This window comes from Trichomycterus rosablanca, chromosome 6 (genome assembly GCF_030014385.1).
Source record: "Trichomycterus rosablanca isolate fTriRos1 chromosome 6, fTriRos1.hap1, whole genome shotgun sequence".
In the NCBI taxonomy this organism is placed as follows: domain Eukaryota; kingdom Metazoa; phylum Chordata; class Actinopteri; order Siluriformes; family Trichomycteridae; genus Trichomycterus; species Trichomycterus rosablanca.
In genome coordinates this window covers 4,351,217-4,372,102 of record NC_085993.1, presented here as the reverse complement: position 1 = coordinate 4,372,102, position 20,886 = coordinate 4,351,217, and the positions used below count along the sequence as shown (strand labels likewise).

Genomic DNA, 20,886 nt, shown 5'->3' with positions numbered 1-20,886 from the left:
AGACAGTGATTGATGAGACGACAGACTGACAAACACAGAGAGTGATAGGAAGACAGACAGACAGACAGACAGTGATCGATGAGACGACAGACTGACAAACACAGAGAGTGATAGGAAGACAGACAGACAGACAGTGATCGATGAGACGACAGACTGACAAACACAGAGTGATAGGAAGACAGACAGACAGACAGACACAGTGATCGTTGAGACGACAGACTGACAAACACAGAGAGTGATAGGAAGACAGACAGACAGACACAGTGATCGGTGTAAAGACAAATGGATCGATGAGAAGACAGATTGAAAGCTCCACAGACAGATGATGAGACAGACTGACAGATGTGGAGACTGATGAGAACACAGACAGACAGACGCAGTGACAGATGAGACAGGCTGTGACAGGGCGACAGAATATAAAACAGACTGACAGACTAAGAGACGAATGACTGAAGAAATATTTGAGGGCAGATTGATGAACAAGGTGGCACCTAGAGACCAGGACAGCAGGACGGCAGGACAGACTGACAGATGAGGACGCTCTGGTACTAGAACTATAGATCTGTATTTCAGTTCATGTAACGTCTGTGTCTGTCTGTGTGTGTGTGTGTGTGTGTGTGTTACAGAGGACCAGGTCCCTCATGGCTTTCCCAGTATAGACATGGGTCCTCAGCTGAAGGTGGTGGAGAAGACACGTACTGCCACCATGCTGTGTGCTGCCAGCGGGAACCCCGACCCCGAAATCTTCTGGTTTAAAGATTTTCTCCCCGTCGACATCAACGGGAGCAACGGACGCATCAAACAGCTACGCTCAGGTACACACACACACACACACACACACACACACACACACTGTATGGCCATATGTGGACACCTGATCACGACCTTGTCAGACGTCTCATTTCAAAAACAAATGCTATTAAAACAGAGTGACCTCTATGTGATCTTTTCAGCTATAACAACAGCCACTCTTTTGAGAGGGCTTCTCACATGACTGTGGGGATTTGTGCCCATTCAGTTAAAAGAGTATTTGTATGGCTGGGCACTGATGTTGGTCAGGAAAGCCTCAGTTGATGTTGCGGTTCATTCCATAGCTGTTCAGTGCGTCTGAGGTCAGGACAAGTGGCGATATACAATACGATACGACATACTGTAAACGTAAAGTACAATGGCAGACCACTGCTCGTATTTTAGCTTATTTGGTTTATCTTAAAAACAAAAAAACATTATAGTTCTGATAAATTCTGACAGAATTACAGTGTTTATATTTTGTATTATTATAAGGCTGTATTTGTATTTATATTGACAATATTTACGTATATCAAACAAACCAGCAGAATCTTACATTTCTGCTGTCCATTTTACTTCAAATAAAGTAAAAGTACAATATATTTGATGATGCTTTGCTATCATTGCAAAATGAAAGCGCACATTAAACAGCAGCACCGCGACCCAGATCAACCACACAGCAGCATAAAATCATAACCGCTGCTTACCTGAGCTTCTGTTCCATTAGGGACATAATCATCTTGTTTTCCTTATATGTTTCCAGAATATTTCCAGAATATATAAATCCATTTCCAACTGTGTTTATCCTCCTATAAGGTAAAAAGCTGAATCTGGTAATTCGTTCACTAAACTGTCACAACCAATCAAGAGAGAGATTGAAATTCCCCCCAAAGTCTGAATTCGGAAGCTCTGATTGGTTTATACAGCTGTTTTTCAAGCCATAAACCATGAATGAATCTCTTTCACAAAGACTGATTCATCTGTGTGAGCAAAACGAATGAATCTTCACCATAGATAAGAGCACAGCTCCCTGACTCGATTCCAATGAATAATTCGTTTGAAAAGAGTCGTTTCTGACTCTTTGCTCAGTGATTCAGTTTGCATGGGTGTGCGTGCACACGCCCACCCGCTCATGCGCTGGAGAAAGCGTTGCGTTGCGCATAGAGCCTGTGTATCCTAGACATACTGGATACATAGAATATGGCCATTTTTAACATCGTGTAAAAAGTAATATCGAATATATCGATATTCGCGATATACCGCCCAGCCCTACTAGTAATCAGATGGTCACCGGTTCCAGACCCACATCTGGCAGATTTCCATGTTGGGCCCCTAAGCAAGGCTCTCAACTTTTCTGAGCCCACAGTTGTAAAGCGGCTGCTAAATGAAGTAACGTTTCCACATAGTAGATAAGTGGTTAAGGTACAGGACTAGTAATCCGAAGGTCACTGGTTCAAGCCCCACATATACCCAGTTGCCACTGTTGGGCCCCTGAGCAAGGCCCTTAACTTTTTTGGGCTCACAGTTGTAAAGCGTCTGCTAAATACAGTAAAGTTTCCACACTGGACTAGTAATCAGAAGGTCACTGGTTCAAGCCCCATATATACCAGGGTGCCACTGTTGGGCCCCTAAGCAAGGCCCTTAACTTTTTTGGGCTCACAGTTGTATGCAGTAACATTTCCACATAGTAGATAAGTGGTTAAGGTACTGGACTAATAATCAGAAGGTCACTGGTTCCAGACCCACATCTGCCAGGTTTCCATGTTAACTTTTTTTGGCTCACAGTTGTAAAGCGTCTGCTAAATGCTGCTAAAAGTTTCCACATAGTAGCTCAGTGGTTAAGGTACTGTAGTAGAAATCAGAAGGTCACTGGTTCAAGCACCACATCTGACTGGTTGTCACTGTTGGGCCCTTAAACAAGGCCCCTAAGACCTAATTGCTTGGATTGTATACAGTCACAATAGTAAGTTGCTTTAAATGAAAGCGTCTGAAGTTAGCTCAAAAGATATAAAAACATGAACACATTTATTTAGGATTTTTGTCATGTGTACGATGCCGAGTGTCTGCTCTGGTGTGTAAAGCACACTGCTGTTGGACTCTCATGTGTGAGGAATTGGGAAAATCCCAATTGGCTTAATTTCATAGACAAATATAAAATATAAAGAATAAAATGCTAATGAACCCAGAAATTCGATATAAATCTCAGACTAGATGTCGTGATGTACGCAAGATGTTTCTCAGAAAACATCTGCAGCTGCTGTGCAAAGCTCCAAACCCCAGAGTGAACCCAGAACCAGATACGTTTTGATTTACCGTAACACCAGACGTGGTGACACAGTGAGCGGTGAGAGACTGGGGCGATTTCCGCAGCGTCGAATCCTCCTCACTGTTGTTTCTGGAGGGATGCAGCAGTGCGGTAGGGAGATTTCCTTTCTCTGTGTTGCATCATGTGCATGTTTTATTCAGGCGTAGAGCTGCTGCAGCTTTAAAGAGCCGACTGAATACGGATCACTGTAAATAAATCAGAGGACCTAGTGAACGCACAAGGGGACACACACACACACACACTACACACATGTTTAAAAAAATACAGGGACTCGGGTCGGCCAGACAGGGCAGCGTGCCGACAGATTCTTAGTGGATAAAAACTTGTGTTCCACCACAGTTTCAAAAACAGTTGGGACAGTAAATAAAATGCAAGTAAAAATAGAAAGCTGAGATTTACATCACCCCAAGCTCTAACCTCAGCTCTGCTACCTGTCAGCTGGTCGCCTATTAGTGGGCATAATCAGCTCCACTTACCATATAGAAGCACTTTGCAGTTCTACAATTACTGACTGTAGTCCATCTGTTTCTCTGCATGCTTTGTTAGCCTCCTTTCATGCTGTTCTTCAATGGTCAGGACTATCCCAGGACCACTACAGAGCAGGTATTATTTAGGTGGTGGATCATTCTCAGCACTGCAGTGACACTGACATGGTTGTGGTGTGTTAGTGTGTATTGTGCTGGTATGAGTGGATCAGTGGACACACTGCTGGAGTTTTTAAATACCGTGTCCACTCACTGTCCACTCTATTAGACACTCCTACCTAGTTGGTCCACCTTGTAGATGTAAAGTCAGAGACGATCGCTCATCTATTGCTGCTGTTTGAGTCGGTCATCTTCTAGACCTTCATCAGTGGTCACTGGATGCTGCCCACAGGGTGCTGTTGGCTGGATATTTTTTGTTGGTGGACTATTCTCGGTCCAGTAGTGACAGTGAGGTGTTTGAAAACTCCAGCAGCGCTGCTGTGTCTGATCCACTCATACCAGCACAACACACACTAACACACCACCACCATGTCAGTGTCACTGCAGTGCTGAGAATGATCCACCAGTGAAAGCAGGTTATAAAAGTATGTAGAGAAACAGATAGACTACAGTCAGTAATTGTAGAACTACAAAGTGCTTCTATATGGTAAGTGGAGCTGATAAAATGGACAGTGAGTGTAGAAACCAGGAGGTGGTTTTAATGTTATGGCTGATCAGTGTGTATTTATATATATACTGTATACCATTGTGCATATATACTGCTGGGCACCATCTAGTGGGCATAATTGTCGGTGCCTGCAGCAGACACAGTTCTGCTAGGGCGGGATGACCGGACTATGTGGGTGGGGTCTTCAAAAACTGTGTAAATGGGAGAAAATGAGTGTATTAATATAAAACATGAGCGGTAAATGTGTGGTCATTAACTAAACCAAAGTAAAAGAGATTGCAGCTCCTTCCAGTTTGTATTTATTTACAGCTATCCCACTGTCCCAACTTTTTTAAACTGTGTTTGTACATGTAGTGTGTACAAGCCCCCCTTTACATTGCATTACAAAGCTGAGATCAACTGGTAACCAATTCAGCTCAGGAGTCAAGAGAGGCTTTATTGTCATTTCAGCTTAATACAAGTACATAATGAAACAGGACCAGGACCAGGGTGCAACACAATATACCAGTGATCTTCAAAAAGTTTCCTCACTATTATGTTTTGATTATAAGCGGTGAGGGCGTGAGGGAGGAGTAGTAATCAGTCGTGTCTGAGCGACTGAGAGACGCTTATAGTCCAGATTTAGCTCCATCTAATTTCCACCTTTTTGGACGCTCAGAGAAGCTTTAAGGAGAAGAAGATTTTCATGTGATGATGATGTGAAAGCAGCGGCGCATCAGTGGCTACGAGCTCAACCAAAAACATTTTTGCTGATGGCATTAAAACGTTAATACGACACTGGAAGGAGACGATGTAGAAAAGTGTATAAATAAAGAACCCTCGTATATACACAGTGCAGATAAAAAACAGTACAATCAATACAAGAGACATTTCTAATCTAAAGGCTGCAGCCTGACTCACGATGAGAACGGCGGGTTCCTGTTTATATCATGTGCTCATTATCAGTAGTGAGTACAGAACAGGGTCGGTATGGAATTATAACATTTTTCGTCTCTGTGCTACATTTGACGTGGCACAATGCTGACGTTACTTTTACCAAACCAACCCAGACACACACACACACACACACACACTGTTAGAGCTAAGCTATATCCTTTATTTTCTCTCGGTTTGTCTGTATATTCCTCGTCTCTCTTTCCCGTCCCCCTTTCCCCGTCTGTACTAACGCCTCTCTCTGATCTTATTTGCATTTGTATTACCTCACCAGGTGGTACGCCAATCAGAGGTAAGAATGCTGAAAACCACACCGAGCCGTCATCATCCTCAGTCTGACCATCGCTTCCGTCTGTCCATCTTACCTCGTCTTTCACTTTCTCTCTCTCTGTCCTACCATTCCTCAGGTCGATCTCACACCATGCCTGTGCACGGACGCTTGTCCCACGCCGTCATTATTGTGTAGCTGTAAATGTTCGTCTGTATGGATACAACATTTTACGGCATCCTACATGCTCAAGTAGGCAGCAAGGCAGCTCACTAGATTTTCAGACAAACACTAGATGTGTAGTAGACGACACACCTTTCAGTTTAGGCCACCACATTGATTGTTGGAAGTCGGGTTTGGCCTCATTACCGGGACATCGTGTCCTAGCTCCCGAGGTAGCGTGAGAGGTCTGCTGGCAGATTTATCTCATCTGCACTGGATATGCTATAGCCCTTATTCTTACATCTTATGTGCTAAATGAATATGACCGGTCAGCGAGGTGCCCACAACACAGCGCCCACTGCCCTCAACTGGACGTAGGCACTGCTAGGCGGTTTACGGTTTGAACTGGGTGAGAGAGATATGCAGACAGAGGTGCATTTTCTCTCCATGTACAATAATAAGCAGCTTATTGGCTTCTGGGTGGCACAGTGGTGCAGTGAGCCCGGGTTTGATTCCCCAGCTGAGCCGTCAGGGTCCTTTCTGTGTGGAGTTTGCATGTTCTCCCCGTGTCTGTGTAGGTTTCCTCCAGGTGCTCCGGTGTCCTCCCACAGTCCAAAGACGTGCAGTCTGGTTAACTAGAGGTAGTGAAATTGCCCATGTGTGTGTGTGTGTGTGTGTGTGTGTGTGTGTGTGTGTGCTGGTTCTGTGATGGACTGGCGACCTGTCTGGGGTGTTTCATGCCTTTCGTCCAATGAATCGGACCCACAAGTCCAGTTTATAGCTACTACAAGCTCTACACCGAACATCATGAATCTTTATGGTCGTGTGCTACAGTAGGATCCTTTAAGAGGCGTTGAAATGATGGTGTGTACGTGACATCATGCCCATGCTGGTCCTGTGATGGACAGGCGACCTATCTGGGGTGTTTCATGCCTTTCGCCCAATGAATCGGACCCACAAGTCCAGTTTATAGCTACCACAAGCTCTACACCGAACATTATACATCCCTATGGCCTTGTGCTACAGTGGGATCCTCTAAGAGGCGCTGAAATGATGGTGTGTACGTGACATCATTGGTCCGGCTTTCTTAGGCTGTTTTCTTAGGTTTTTAGCCTATCGTCAGGAAAAAAGTGAAAAACTGATAACTTAGATAACGAAGATGTGGGGGCTATGTATGTCTTGAAGGAAGCACGTGCTAGCCATTATTCCTCTCAGTTTGTAGCTGTCGTGTGGCAAGCTGGGAATCAGGAAAGACTTCAAGGATCCTTACACAGCATTGGAAGACCCCACGCACTTAGTCCGGTCTTTTTCCCACCCAGCAGACTCGATGGGCAATGTTGTCTGTCAGTTTTGCACACTAAATGGTGCCCAGCCGACCAGTCGCAGAGCTGAGATTTGAACCGGGGTGCTCAGAATCTTAGTGCTGGTGTGCTAGCAGAATATCCCGCTGCACCACCTGGGGGCATTCGAATGTTTAACTTGTATTTCTATTCATTCTATCCTTTTTTTGTGTGTGTGTGTGTGGGGGGATAAATAAGGTTGAGAACCGCTGCACTAGCCCGTCTATCTGGTCAGATCCTACAGAAGACCTACTGTATCATAGATCGTTGTATAATTTCATGCTGGCTGTGATAGGAAGGCGTCAGGACTCACAGCGGAGCCCCGCAGTCAAACATTTATGAGATATTGACTTCCCGGTGAGACAGATACTGACTGATGAGGTAGTAATGAGATATTTATGGAACGTTGACTAGCTGGAAACCAAACGAGATAATTATGATATTTATGATTCTTTTATTGAGACACTGATGAGATACGGGAGATGTATTGATGCAAAGGAGTTTGATAGACAGTGACTACACTTACTCGAACACTTCCACACTCCTTAACGCTCCAGCACACCGGTCTAAACCATCCCACAATGCATTTCAGGAGGTCCTTCTGAAATACACCGATCAGCCATAACATTAAAACCACCTTCTGGTTTCTACCCTCACTGTGCATTTTATCAGCTCCACTTACCATATTGAAGCACTTTGTAGTTCTACAATTACTGACTGTAGTCCATCTGTTTTTCTTCATGCTTCTTTAACCTGCTTTCATGCTGTTCTTCAATGGTCAGGACCCCCACAGGACCACCACAGAGCAGGTATTATTTAGGTGGTAGATCATTCTCAGCACTGCAGTGACACTGACATGGTGGTGGTGTGTTAGTGTGTGTTGTGCTGGTATGAGTGGATAAGACACAGCAATGCTGCTGGAGTTTTTAAACACCTCTCTGTCACTGCTGGACTGAGAATAGTCCACCAACCAAAAATATCCAGCCAACAGCACCCCGTGGGCAGCGTCCTGTCACCACTGATGAAGGTCTAGAAGATGACCGACTCAAACAGCAGCAGTAGATGAGCGATCGTCTCTGACTTTACATCTACAAGATGGACCAACTAGGTAGGAGTGTCTAATAGAGTGGACAGTGAGTGGACACGGTATTTAAAAACTCCAGCGGTGCTGCTGTGTCTGATTCTCTCATACCAGCACAACACACACTAACACACCACCACCATTTCAGTGTCAATGCAGTGCTGAGAATCATCCACCACCTAAATAATACCAGCTCTGTGGTGGTCCTGTGGGGGTCCTGACCATTGAAGAACAGCATGAAAGAGGGCTAACAAAGCATGCAGAGAAACAGATGGACTACAGTCAGTAATTGTAGAACTACAAAGTGCTTCTATATGGTAAGTGGAGCTGATAAAATGGACAGTGAGTGTAGAAACAAGGAGGTGGTTTTAATGTTATGGCTGATCGGTGTACAGCAGTGTAACATCTGTTTACATTCGCTTGCATCAGTCACAAACTGCATGACGTGTTTCCACACCGAAACATCTCACACAGTCGTGGGATCAAGTGTCTCGTCTGTACTAAACGACGTCCATGTACGTTTTTCAAAAGCTTTTGTTCGTCTGTACTGTTGTGGATGTGAGAGAGGAAAGTTTGAGGACTGTGTGAACAGGTGAGTGATTCTGAGGAATGTAAAATGATCACTGGCTTAAACTTTAAACCGATCATCTTACACAGAAGAAGGAAAGCCTGGTACCACAAGGGTAGATCACAGGTTTTAAATCTTGGGTTGGCGATTCAAGAATCGAGAGGCATGTTAGTTTGGAGTAGATTTAGTTTTTGTTGATCACACCATGATAAATAGCTGGTAGCGTGACAATTTAATTTGCAGACGCACCACAGCGGAGACCAAAGTTCTCAGTGGTGCAACCAGCCTGGTCAAGTGCTCTACAGATACAGCTGGCCGAGTCTGAGGCTGCAACAGGAAATGAATAAGATGCAGCAGAACAAGATGAATATCCGTGTCTTTGAAGTCTTGGACAACCAGGAAGAAAAACAAATAGATCCTAAGCCCTGATAACCAAACTGCAGCTCTTTTATTGATGAGAAGAACCAGTTCATTGGAAAATACAGTTAGAAGGTAAAAGAGGAAGAGGAAGGCCAGCAATAAGAAAGATGGATACAATTAGAGGAAGAATAAGCGAGACATTATGAAGCCTGAAAACCGTAAACAGTAAACAAGATAGTCTGGAGAAACACCAAGCACATGATCACCAGGAGTCAGATCCACTTGACGGCACTTATTATTATTATTAATAATGATAATAATAATAATAATAATAATAATAATAATAATAATAATAATAATAACAATAATAATTATAATAATAATAATTAAAATAATAATAATAATAATAACAAACAATAATAATAATAATAAAATAATAATAATAATAATAATAGTAATAATAGTAAAAATAATAATAATAATAATCATTAAAATAATAATAGTAATAATAAAACAATAATAATAATAGTAATAATAGTAATAATAATAATAATAATAATAAATAATAATAATTAAAATAATAATAGTAATAGTAAGAATAATAAAACAATAATAATAATAATAAAAATAGTAATAATAATAATTAAAATAATAATAGTAATAATAAAAAAATTATAATAATATTAATAATGGTAATAATAATAATAAAATAATTTTTTTAAATAATAATAGTAATAATAATAATAATAAAATAATAATAATTAAAATAATAATAGTAATAGTAAGAATAATAAAACAATAATGATAATAATAATAAAATAATAATAATAATAATAAATGACCTAACTTAAAGCTTCAGAGTCACGTCTTGGAACAGCCAGATATGGAAATGACCTTTCTCCTAAGCAACAGTGATGCCCACTGTCTGGTATGGCACTGGCTGGCACAAGTGGCAGACTATTACAGTCAGTCTGGCACGGTCCACTGTGTGATGGGATTTCAAAAGAAGACTAATGAGGCTCACTTTAGACTGAAGTCGCTTCTTGGCCAGCATTATTTTCATGCATGTGATTGGTGACAGGAGCGTAATAGGGGAATTGGGCGTGATGAAGTTGTTGTAAGAATGGGACACAAGTGAAACATTCAAAGGCGCCCAGGTGGCGCAGCGGGACAGTCAGCTGGGCACTATCCAGAGGGCACAATTGACAGTGCCTGCAGCAGACAAAAATTGGCCAGACTAATAAGTGGGCGGGGTCTTCAAATGCTGTGCAAGGACCCTGTGCAAGGATCTCACAGTTGGACCAGGGATCCTGGAGAAACATCTAAAAAACATCAATGATCTCACAGTAGGACCAGGGATCCTGAAGAAACATCTAAAAAACATCAATGATCTCACAGTAGGACCAGGGACCCTGGAGAAACATCTAAAGAACATCTAAGATCTCACAGTAGGACCAGACATTCTGGAGAAACACCTAAAGAACATCTATGATCCCACAGTAGGACCAGGGGTCCTGGAGAAACATCTAAAGAACATCTATACAGCGAGCATCTCCAGTCTCATCTGGTGGTGTTTGAAATCGGTGTTCATGATCTCACAGTGGGACCAGGGATCCTGGAGAAACATCAAAAGAACATCTATAGAGCATCTAAACATCTAAAGAACATCTATGATCTCACAGTAGGACCAGGAATCCTGGTGAAACACCTAAAGAACATCTATGATCTCACAGTAGGACCAGGGATCCTGGAGAAACATCTAAAGAACATCTATGATCTCACAGTAGGACCAGGGATCCTGGAGAAACATCTAAAGAACATCTATAGAGCACCTAAACATCTAAAGAACATATATGATCTTACAGTAGGATCAGGGATCTTGGAGAAACACCTAAAAAACATCTATGATCTCACAGTAGGACCAGGGATCCTGGAGAAACATCTAACAAACATCTATAGAGCATCTAAACATCTAAAGAACATTTATGATCTCACAGTAGGACGAGGGATCCTGAAGAAACATCTAAAGAACATATATAGAGCGAGCATCTCCAGCCTCAGCTGAGGACGATGTTCATGATCTCACAGTAGAACCAGGGACCTTGGAGGAACACCTAAAAAACATCTATGATCTCACAGTAGGACCAGGAATTCTGGAGAAACATCTAAAGAACATCTAGTTCTCCACGAAGAAAAAAGTAGTGATTTGGGCATCAGATCTCTTCAGAAAAGAAAGTCCTTGTCAGAAGAATCCATACAGAACTACGGGCCTCGTTCCAAACCCTCATACTGAACTATTTTAGAAGTGCACTATATTTAGCCGTATTTCAGCATGTAGTGGAACACCGCGGCTCTGTTCTGCTGTTTGCTTTTACTGAGGTTCACACCAGAACTGTTATTAGTAAGTGAGTTTGGAATCTGAGAGCTGAACAGGTTTGTTTGCTCCCTCACCCGTGTACCGAGCTCGGCTTCCTGTTACTCGAGTCGGGACATGAACGCCGTCTCGCCGCCATCGTTGGCCGCGTACGTGTTGACCCGCTGTTTGTGTTTCCAGGTGCGCTGCAGATAGAGAACAGCGAGGAATCCGATCAGGGGAAGTACGAGTGCGTGGCGACCAACAGCGCCGGGACGCGGTACTCTGCTCCGGCCAATCTCTACGTCAGAGGTAAGAGACGCTCGGACCGTCCACACGGGGGCGACAGAGAGACACACGCTTACAAATGCTCCTTTAATCTCCTAAATCTCCTGTTTTTTACTGTAGTGTCCAGATACATACTAACCAGGACCTGGATTACACACACACACACACACTGTGTGTATGCCTTATAATGTTAAAATCACGTTGTCAAAAGTATGTGGATGCCTGACCATTAGCTTCCAAACTATTTTGGAGTGTGTGTTTGGGAATTTGTGCCTATGGGTGTGGCTGAAATGCCTAAACTCGATATTTGAGTCAGGCGTCCATGTACTTTTGACCGCAGCATGTGCAAACAGTCAGTAGTTGTATACCCACACTGTGCATCTATATACACTGCACACACCGTCTCTGGAGGACTTTGACTTTTGATCTTAAATCAGCGCACACACACCTTCAGATGTGCGGAACACACACACACACACACACACACACACACACTCACTGTGTGCCTTATATTGTTAAAATCACGTGGTCAAAAGTATGTGGACACATGACCATCAGCTTGTTAGACATTCATTCTACAGGTAAATGCAAGTTCACTGACCCTTCTGAGAACCTAAACTCAGTAACTGACTTAGGCGTCCACATACTTTTGACCGCAGCATGTGCAAACAGTCAGTAGTTGTATACCCACACTGTGCATCTATATACACTGCACACACTGTCTCTGGAGGACTTTTGATCTAAAATCAGAGCACACACACTTTCAGATGTGCCGGAACACACACACACACACACACACACACACACACACACACTATTGTTAAAATCACATGGTCAAAAGTATGTGGACACCTGACCATCAGAATGTTAGACATTCATTCTAAATCAAGTTCACTGACCCTTCTGAGAACCTAAACTCAGTAATTGAGTCAGGCGTCCACATACTTTTGACCGCAGCATGTGCAAACAGTCAGTAATTGTATACCCTAACGGTGCATCTATATACGCTGCACACACCGTCTCTGAAGAACTTTGGCTTTTGATCTTAAATCAAAGCACACACACCTTCAGATGTGCCAGAACACACGTTGTGTGTGTGTGGGTGGGTGTGTGTGTGTGTGTGGGTGGGTGGGTGTGTGTGTGTGTGTGGGTGGGTGGGTGTGTGTGTGTGTGTGTGGGTGGTCTGGATCAAAGACTACACACACACATCAAAATACAACATAATACAGAGCTGTGAAAAAGTAATTGCCCCCTTTCTTATTATCTTTTTGAGATAATGAGCACCGACCTCAGCTGAGGCTGGAGATGATTGGTCTATAGATGTTTTTTAGATGTTTCTCCAGGATCCCTGGTCCTACTGTGAGATCATAGGTGTTCTTCAGATGTTCCTCCAGGATCCCTGGTCCTACTGTGAGATCATGAACGCCGATCATAGCTGAGGCTGGAGACGCTCGGTCTATAGATGTTCTTGAAATGTTTCTCCAGGATCCCTGCCTGGTTCTACTGTGAGATCATGAGCACCGACCTTAGCTGAGGCTGGAGATGCTCAGTCTATAGATGTTCATTAGATGTTCCCCCAGGATACCTGGTCCCACTGTGAGATAATGAGCATCCACCTCAGCTGAGGCTGGAGACACTTGGTCTATAGATGTTCTTAAGTTGTTCCTTCAGAATCCCTGGCCCTACTGTAAGATCATGAACATTGTCCTCAAACACCAACCTCAGCTAAGGCTGGAGATGCTCGGTCTGTAGATGGTCTTTAGATGTTTCTCCAGGGTCCCTGATCCTACTGTGAGATCATGAACACCAACCTCAAACACCGACCTCAGCTGAGGCTTGAGAGGTTTGCTCTATAAATGTTCTTTAGATGTTTCTTCAGGATCCCTGGTCCTACAGTGAGATCATAGATGTTCTTTAGATGTTTCTTCAGGATCCCTGGTCCTACAGTGAGATTATAGATGTTCTTTAGATGTTTCTTCAGGATTCCTGGTCCTACAGTGAGATCATAGATGTTCTTTAGATGTTTCTTCAGGATCCCTGGTCCTACAGTGAGATCATAGATGTTCTTTAGATGTTTCTTCAGGATTCCTGGTCCTACTGTAAGATCATAGATGTTCTTTAGATGTTTCTTCAGGATTCCTGGTCCTACAGTGAGATCATAGATGTTCTTTAGATGTTTCTTCAGGATCCCTGGTCCTACAGTGAGATCATAGATGTTCTTTAGATGTTTCTTCAGGATTCCTGGTCCTACTGTAAGATCATAGATGTTCTTTAGATGTTTCTTCAGGATTCCTGGTCCTACTGTGAGATCACAGATATTCTTCAGATGTTTCTCCAGAATCTCTGGTCCTACTGTGAGATCATAGATGTTCTTTAGATGATTCTCCAGGATCTCTGGTCCTACTGTGAGATCATAGATGTCTATTAGATGTTCCTCCAGGATCCCTGATCCTACATTGAGATCGTAGATGTTCTTTCACAGCTCTGTTTGATGTTGTTTAACTTTCTCTCTCTACAGGTGAGTGAAACTCAAAGTTTTGTTTAATTTTAAGGACTGATGCTTGTCTGGGCTGCTCTGTGGAAGTGTGTAGAGGTGTAGAGGTGTAGAGATGTAGAGGTGTTTTCTTGCCTCTCCTCGGCACGTTTTCCCTCCCCTCTGCAGGTTTTAGGTTCTATAGTGTGTGTTTATACTGCGGTTTTGTGTCCACACATGGAACACGGAGCTCATTCCACACGTGCTTATCCTGCTTCATCAACACCCTCTGAAATCACACTCATCCTCACTCATGTGCCTTACATCATGTTATAACCCACAAGCTGGATCTTGAGGGTTCCTTCAGTACCTCTCACCACTGAATCACTGTTGTTATCAGAAACTAAGTGTGTGTGTGTCTGTGTGTGTGTGTGTGTGTGTGTCTGTGTGTGTGTGTGTGTGTGTGTGTGTGTGTGTGTGTGTGTGTGTGGATTGATAACTAGGTCAGACTGTTATTAAGACTATATCATATTTACAACCGTTTCAAAACAACTTCAGGTCCCAAGATCATCCAAACAAACAGTTAGTGCATGGAACAGTGGTCTGTTTGCCAAGGTTGGTCAAGCTTAAATTCCAGCTGTGCTATCAACCAGACGGACATCCACAATGACACACGATTTTCTAAGTGTCTGTAAGGAGGAGGAGGGACGATGGTCAAATCAGGGCCGGTGGGTCGAGCTTGAATCCCATCGACCAGCCGGGCATCTACACAGTCACATGATTGGCTGTGTCTCTAGGGGGTAGGGACAGTGGTCAAATTTGGGCTGGTCAGTCAAATTTTAATCCCAGCTGTGCTATCAACCAGCTGGGTGTCTACACAGACACACGATTGGCTGTGTGTCTGTAGGTGGCGGGACGATGGTCAGATCAGAGTCGGTCGGTTGAGGCGCCTTCACGAGGACGGTTGATCGCGAATGGCAGTGTACTGCACTCTGTGTACTGCACTCTGTGAGACCTCGCCCCTGGTAGGTGAAAAGAAGTGGTCCCAGCGGTCCCTACCATTATACAGTGGTCAAATCAAGGCCGGTCAGTTGAACTAAAATACCAGCTGTGCTATCGACCAGTCGAGCGTGTGTCTGTTTCGGAAGGGGGAGGGACAATAGTCAAATCAGAGAGATTGAATCCCAGCTGTGCTGTTGACCAGTCGGATGTCTACATCTGTAGGGAAAGGGGACAATGGTCAAATCAAGGCCGGTCACTTGAACTTAAATACCAGCTGTGCTATCAACCAGCCAGGTGCCTACACAGACACACAATTGGTTGAGTGTCTCTAGGGGGAGGGCTGATGGTCGAATCAGGACTGGTTGGTTGAGCTTGAATACCAGCTGTGCTATCGATCCGTCAGGCGTCCACACAGACACACAATTGCCTGCTTGTCTGTAGGGGGAAGGGACAGTGGTCGAATCACGGCCGGTCGGTCAAGCTTGAATCCCAGCTGTGCTATCGACCAGTTGGGTGTCTATGTCTGTAGGGAAAAGGGACAATGGTCAAATCAAGGCCGGTCAGTTGAACTTAAATACCAGCTGTGCTATCGATGAGCTGGGCATCTACACAGACATCTGATTGGCTGAGTGTCTCAAGGGGGCCGCTTGGTCAAGCGACCAGCCGAATGTCTATACAGACACACGATTGGCTGTGCGTCTGTAGGGGGAGGGACAATGGCCAAATCAGGGCCGGTTGGTCAAGCAGCCAGTCGGATGTCTATACAGACACTTGATTGGCTGTGTGTCTGTAGGGGGGAGAGACAATGGTTAAATCAGGGCTGGTCGGTCATGCTTGAATCTCCCAGCTGTGCTATCGACCAGCCGGGCGTTTATACAGACACCTGATTGGCTGTGTGTCTGTAGGGGGGAGGGACAATGGTTGAATCAGGGCTGGTCGGTCATGCTTGAATCTCCCAGCTGTGCTATCGACCAGCCAGGTGCCTACACAGACACACGATTGGCTGTGTGTCTGTAAAAGAGGAGGAACAATTGTTGAATCAGGGCCGGTCGGTCGAGGCACCTGCATGGGAACAGTTGATCGTGGATGACAGTGTGTACTGCTCTCTGTGAGACCTCGCCCTGGTAGGTGAAAAGAAGTGGTCCCAGTGGTCCCTACCCTTGGTGGGTATTTAATTTATTTGATTTTATTTTAGCTGTGTCGTGTTCACACAGTGTTTACAGTTTTGATCTTTAGATCTATAGTGAGGTGTGAAAGTGTGTGTGCTGGTGTGTGTGTGTGTGTGTGTGTGTGTTTCATCAGCTCTGCATGTCTCTTTGATGGATAAGCAGACTGGTTTTGTTGTTCCTGTTTCACTCTCTCTGTTTCTCCTTGTCTTTTGGCTCTTTCTCCTTGTTCTCCTCTCTCCATCATCTCCATCGCATCTCGCCATCCACTCTCACTCCACTCCCACTCTCAGACCAGCGGGAAGGTGGGTTCCTCTCGTTCTCTTCACCGCCGGGGGGGGGCCTGTGGATCACCTCCGGGCTCCTGTTTCGCCCCTGCCGGGCGGGGCTCTTTCCCTGCTACAGAATTTCTCTTTCTGCCCCTTTCTGCCCTGTTTTTTCCTGTTCCCTTCTGCATCTCACCCCACAATCCTCACCCGCCCCATCCTCAGATCTTTCCCAGAAGCCTTTGCATGCTGGATATGTGCTATGCTTCCTGTGCTGCTCCTTGATGAGGCCTGCTGATGTGTCGTCATCACGTCTGTTTGCTTGGCATCTCAATTGTACTTTTACACTATATGTACAAAAGTATTGGGACACCCCTTCTAATTTAAAGAAAGAAAGGAAATGATATGGTTCCAACGTTGCAGAAACAGTTTAGGGAAGGCCCATTCCTGTTCCATCATGACTGTGCAAGCTCAGATGGCATAGTGGGATAATCAGTTAGCACACCAGCACCGAGATTCTAAGCTCCCGGGTTCGAATCTTGGCTCTGCTACCGGTCGGCTGGGCGCCCTCTAGCAGGCACAACTGTCTAATACATGCAGCAGACAAAATGGGTCTCCAGTCTGCTGGGTGGGAAAGACCAGACTAACTAAACACCGGTGTGTTTATCAACGCAGTGTAAGGACCTTGGTTGCCCAGGATGCCTGTACAAAAAATGAAGGAGCGCAGAGAGCACAGAGATCAGGGCGTGGCTCTCCATACACGAAGCCGACCACACCCTTATGAGAGAATAAGAAGGGATTGGTGGACTGCACACATGTCAGAGGGAGTGTGTCGGGTGAATATAGACCCCCTTGGACCCTTGGAGGAAAGGGGGGGGGGGGGGGTTACGCTATGCTAAATTGGGAGAAAAGGGGGGGAAATTTTAAGCTATGCTAAGGGGGGGGGGGTGCTGTAGCCTATCCCAGCTTTTCAATGGGTGCAAGGCACACAGTAACACCCTGAACGGGACACACACCCATTCACCCATTCAACAGGGCAATTCAGTGTCTCCAATTAGCCTGGCTGCATGTTTTTGGACTGTGGGATGAAACCAGAGCTCCCGGAGGAAACCCACACAGACACGGGGAGAACATGCAAACCCTGCACAGAAAGGACCTGGACTGCCCCGCCTGGACCTCAGCAATCTGCACAGAATATCAACTGAGGTTTTCTTGACCAACATCAGTGCCCAGCCATACAAATGCTCCTTTGACTGATGACTGAACTGGCACAAATTCCCACAGACATAATTCAAAGTCTTGTGTGAACCCTTCTCTAACTGAGATCACACAGAGGTCATTCTATTCTAATAGCACTTGATTTAGAAACAGGACGTCTAACAAGCTCTTGATCAGGTGTCCGAATACTTTTGACCACATACTGTATGTGATTTTAATTTCCTGGCTCATTTCTGTGTAGAAGCGATCGATTGACCTGTTTAATTTCGTTCCTTCACTGTTTGCTCGCTGTTTTCATCATCGACCGCGTGATTTCACCTCTGTTACGAACTCCGCCGCGACTCTGGAGCGTAAGATCTCCCGAACTCACTCATTGGTTGAATTAAAGATCGCTTTGCTCGGCGAGCCGGGGATCGATGCGGCTCTCGGATCGATGCGGCGCAAGCGGAGCTTTATTTGCATCGATCCGGTGAGAGCCAGAATGAGATCCCGGGTGCCGCCGTGTGCGTTAGCCGCCACTTCCGCCTGTTTAGCTCCTCGTTCGTGGGTTTATTCAGACGCATGGTCAGTGGTCAGTTGCCTGTGGCCAGATGTGTTTTGCTTGTTGCTACCTGGCATGATTTTAGAAAGTGTGTGTGTGTGTGTGTCCTCAGTGTCCTGCATCTGTTATTCAGCATCCTTATTCAGATTCTTTCCTCTGCATTTCCTTCCTCTGTGCGTCTGCATTTCTAACACACTGTGAAACGTGATGGTGGTATTCCAGCCATCACACTCTCACCCCCTTCACTAACTCACTCCAGCTGATTTAAACTCACCCGAGTCATTGCTGCACCACCATGATCCATGTTCATGATGTCTGTAGGTAACGTCTGTTCTCTGGGTGCGTAAAGACTAACGAGAATTAACGTGGACTAACGAGGCGTCTTCGACCTTACTAAACTACGACTAGCACGCTGAGACACCTGCACGTTAATCTAATCACTCCACGTACCATTCATTCACCTGATATAGGTCAAACTTCCTGCCTCGGCTGACGGTGCTCACATGCAGTATAAGATAAGACCAAATATATGTAGACACAAGGCCTGAGCATACTGTGCAAAAACCTATGTCCTAATAAACCTTACATTGTACATGCCAGAACAGGAATGGGCCTTCCCAAAGCTGTTTCCACAATGTTGGAAGCACAAAGTTAATATTATAAACCTATTTATAATATATAGCAACAATTGTGGTTGAGATACTTATGTACTCAGTCATTATGGATAGGTGTTCACATACTTTTGGCTGTTGACTTAGGACGACAAGGTATGTCCTAATAAACCTTACACATGCCAGAACAGGAATGGCCCTTCCCAAAGGGTGTCCACATACTTTAGGCATTGGAAAACACCAGTATCATGATGTGCATGTTAGATTGTTAGATTGATTAATCATCCGGACGCACGACGGCCGTGAACCCCAAACATAGATTCAGCCTATCATGATTATATAGAATTATGAGCCAAAACATTAGGACCACCCACCTAATACGCTGTCAAAACAGCGCCGACCCACAAGACGTCTGAAGGACCTCACAAGTACTCTTACATCATGGGCACAAATTCCTACAGACACACTTCAAAAGCCTTTTTAGAGTAGGAAAGAGTAGAATGTGACATTCACAAAGTGGGAGCCAGCGCTATACTTGGTATATAAATATGCATGGTTCTGGAATGGGATGTCCAACAAGCTCGTGGTTGTGTGTCCATACAATTTTGCCCAAACACCAGAGTGTATCATGGGTAAAAAAAAAAAGATGGGACAAGAAATAAGAATGTGTCAAATGGGTCAAATGTAAAAAAAAAAATATATAGATATGGACATAAAAACGGAAACACAGCTTAAAACATTTAGCAGGAAATATATATATATATATATATGAGTCTAAACATTAGGACCACCCGTCTAATATGCTGTCAAAAGAGCTTCGATCCACGAGACATCTGAAAGACGCTCTTACCTCATGGGCACAAATTCCTACAGACACACTTCAAAATCTTGTGAAAAGCCTTTCGAAAATAGAGTAGGCTGAGACATCTGCAAAAGTGAAATAGGATGTCCAACAAGCTCGTTGTTGTGTGTCCGTATAATTTTGGCCAAACACCGTAGTGCATCATGGGTAAAAAAGATGGGGCAAGAAAAAAGAACATTAGGTGAAATGTAATCAAAACAGCACCGACCTGGCCGCTCAGGTGGCGCAGCGGTAATAACACACGCTAAACACCAGCGCTGGGATCTCGAATACATCGTATCGGCTGAGAAGCCTTATGAACAACGATTGTCCTGTTGTTCAGATACGGGTGGGATTAAGCCGGATAGGGTCTCTCTCTCATAACTACTGCAAATACAACCTCTGCTGGCTGATTGATGGCACCTACACAGAGATGGGAAAAGAGTGCTCTCAGGGTGTGTCTCTCTGTACACAACGATGAGCTGCACTACACTCGTCAAAGTGTAGGTGATAAGATGCATACGGCATGCTGAGCACGTGTCGGAGGGGGCGTGGGTTAGCTTCGTTTTCCTCAATCAGAGCGGGGATCGGCATTGGTGGAGAGGAAGCGTGACGCAATCGGGTAATTGGACGTGCTAAAAAGGGAGAAAACATGCATAAACAAAATATATATTTTTTTAAATCAGCACCGTCCTACGAGACGTCTGAAGGACCTCAGAGATGCGCTACCTAATGGGCACAAATTCCTACAGACATGCTTCAAAAAAATAGAGTAGGCTGTGACATCCACACTATCAAACACTATATCTTATGCCCATGGTTTTGGAATGGGATGTCCAACAAGCTCGTGGTTGTGTGTCCGTGCAATTTTGGCCAAACATCGTGGTGTATCATGGGTAAAAAAAGATGGGACAAGAAAAAAGAACATTGGGTCAAATGTAAAAAAAAAATATAGACATGGTTTGGACATAAAAATGGAAAAAAAGATTATCTTTAAAGCATTATGATCATGATTATAAAGAATCATGAGCCAAAACATTAGGACCACCCGGCTAATATGCTGTCAAAGCAGGGCCGACCCACGAGACGTCTGAAGGACCACACAGATGCTCTTACCACATGGGCACAAATTTCTACAGACACACTTT

The 20,886-nt window shown here is 44.4% G+C and overlaps 1 protein-coding gene across 10 annotated transcripts in view; it reads left to right on the top strand.

Moving 5' to 3' along the window:
• ptprfa (protein tyrosine phosphatase receptor type Fa) overlaps positions 1 to 20,886 on the top strand; it is a 266,847-nt gene that overhangs the window by 143,595 nt on the left and 102,366 nt on the right. For 6 of the 10 annotated variants that reach the window (XM_062997301.1, XM_062997298.1, XM_062997293.1 and 3 more), the window contains 3 exons: positions 627 to 815; positions 5,475 to 5,492; positions 11,534 to 11,644. In XM_062997301.1, coding sequence (XP_062853371.1) covers positions 627 to 815; positions 5,475 to 5,492; positions 11,534 to 11,644 — 318 coding nt within the window. The remainder of the gene's footprint in view (positions 1 to 626; positions 816 to 5,474; positions 5,493 to 11,533; positions 11,645 to 20,886) is intronic. The other 4 variants (XM_062997303.1, XM_062997302.1, XM_062997299.1 and 1 more) reach the window with 1 other exon arrangement.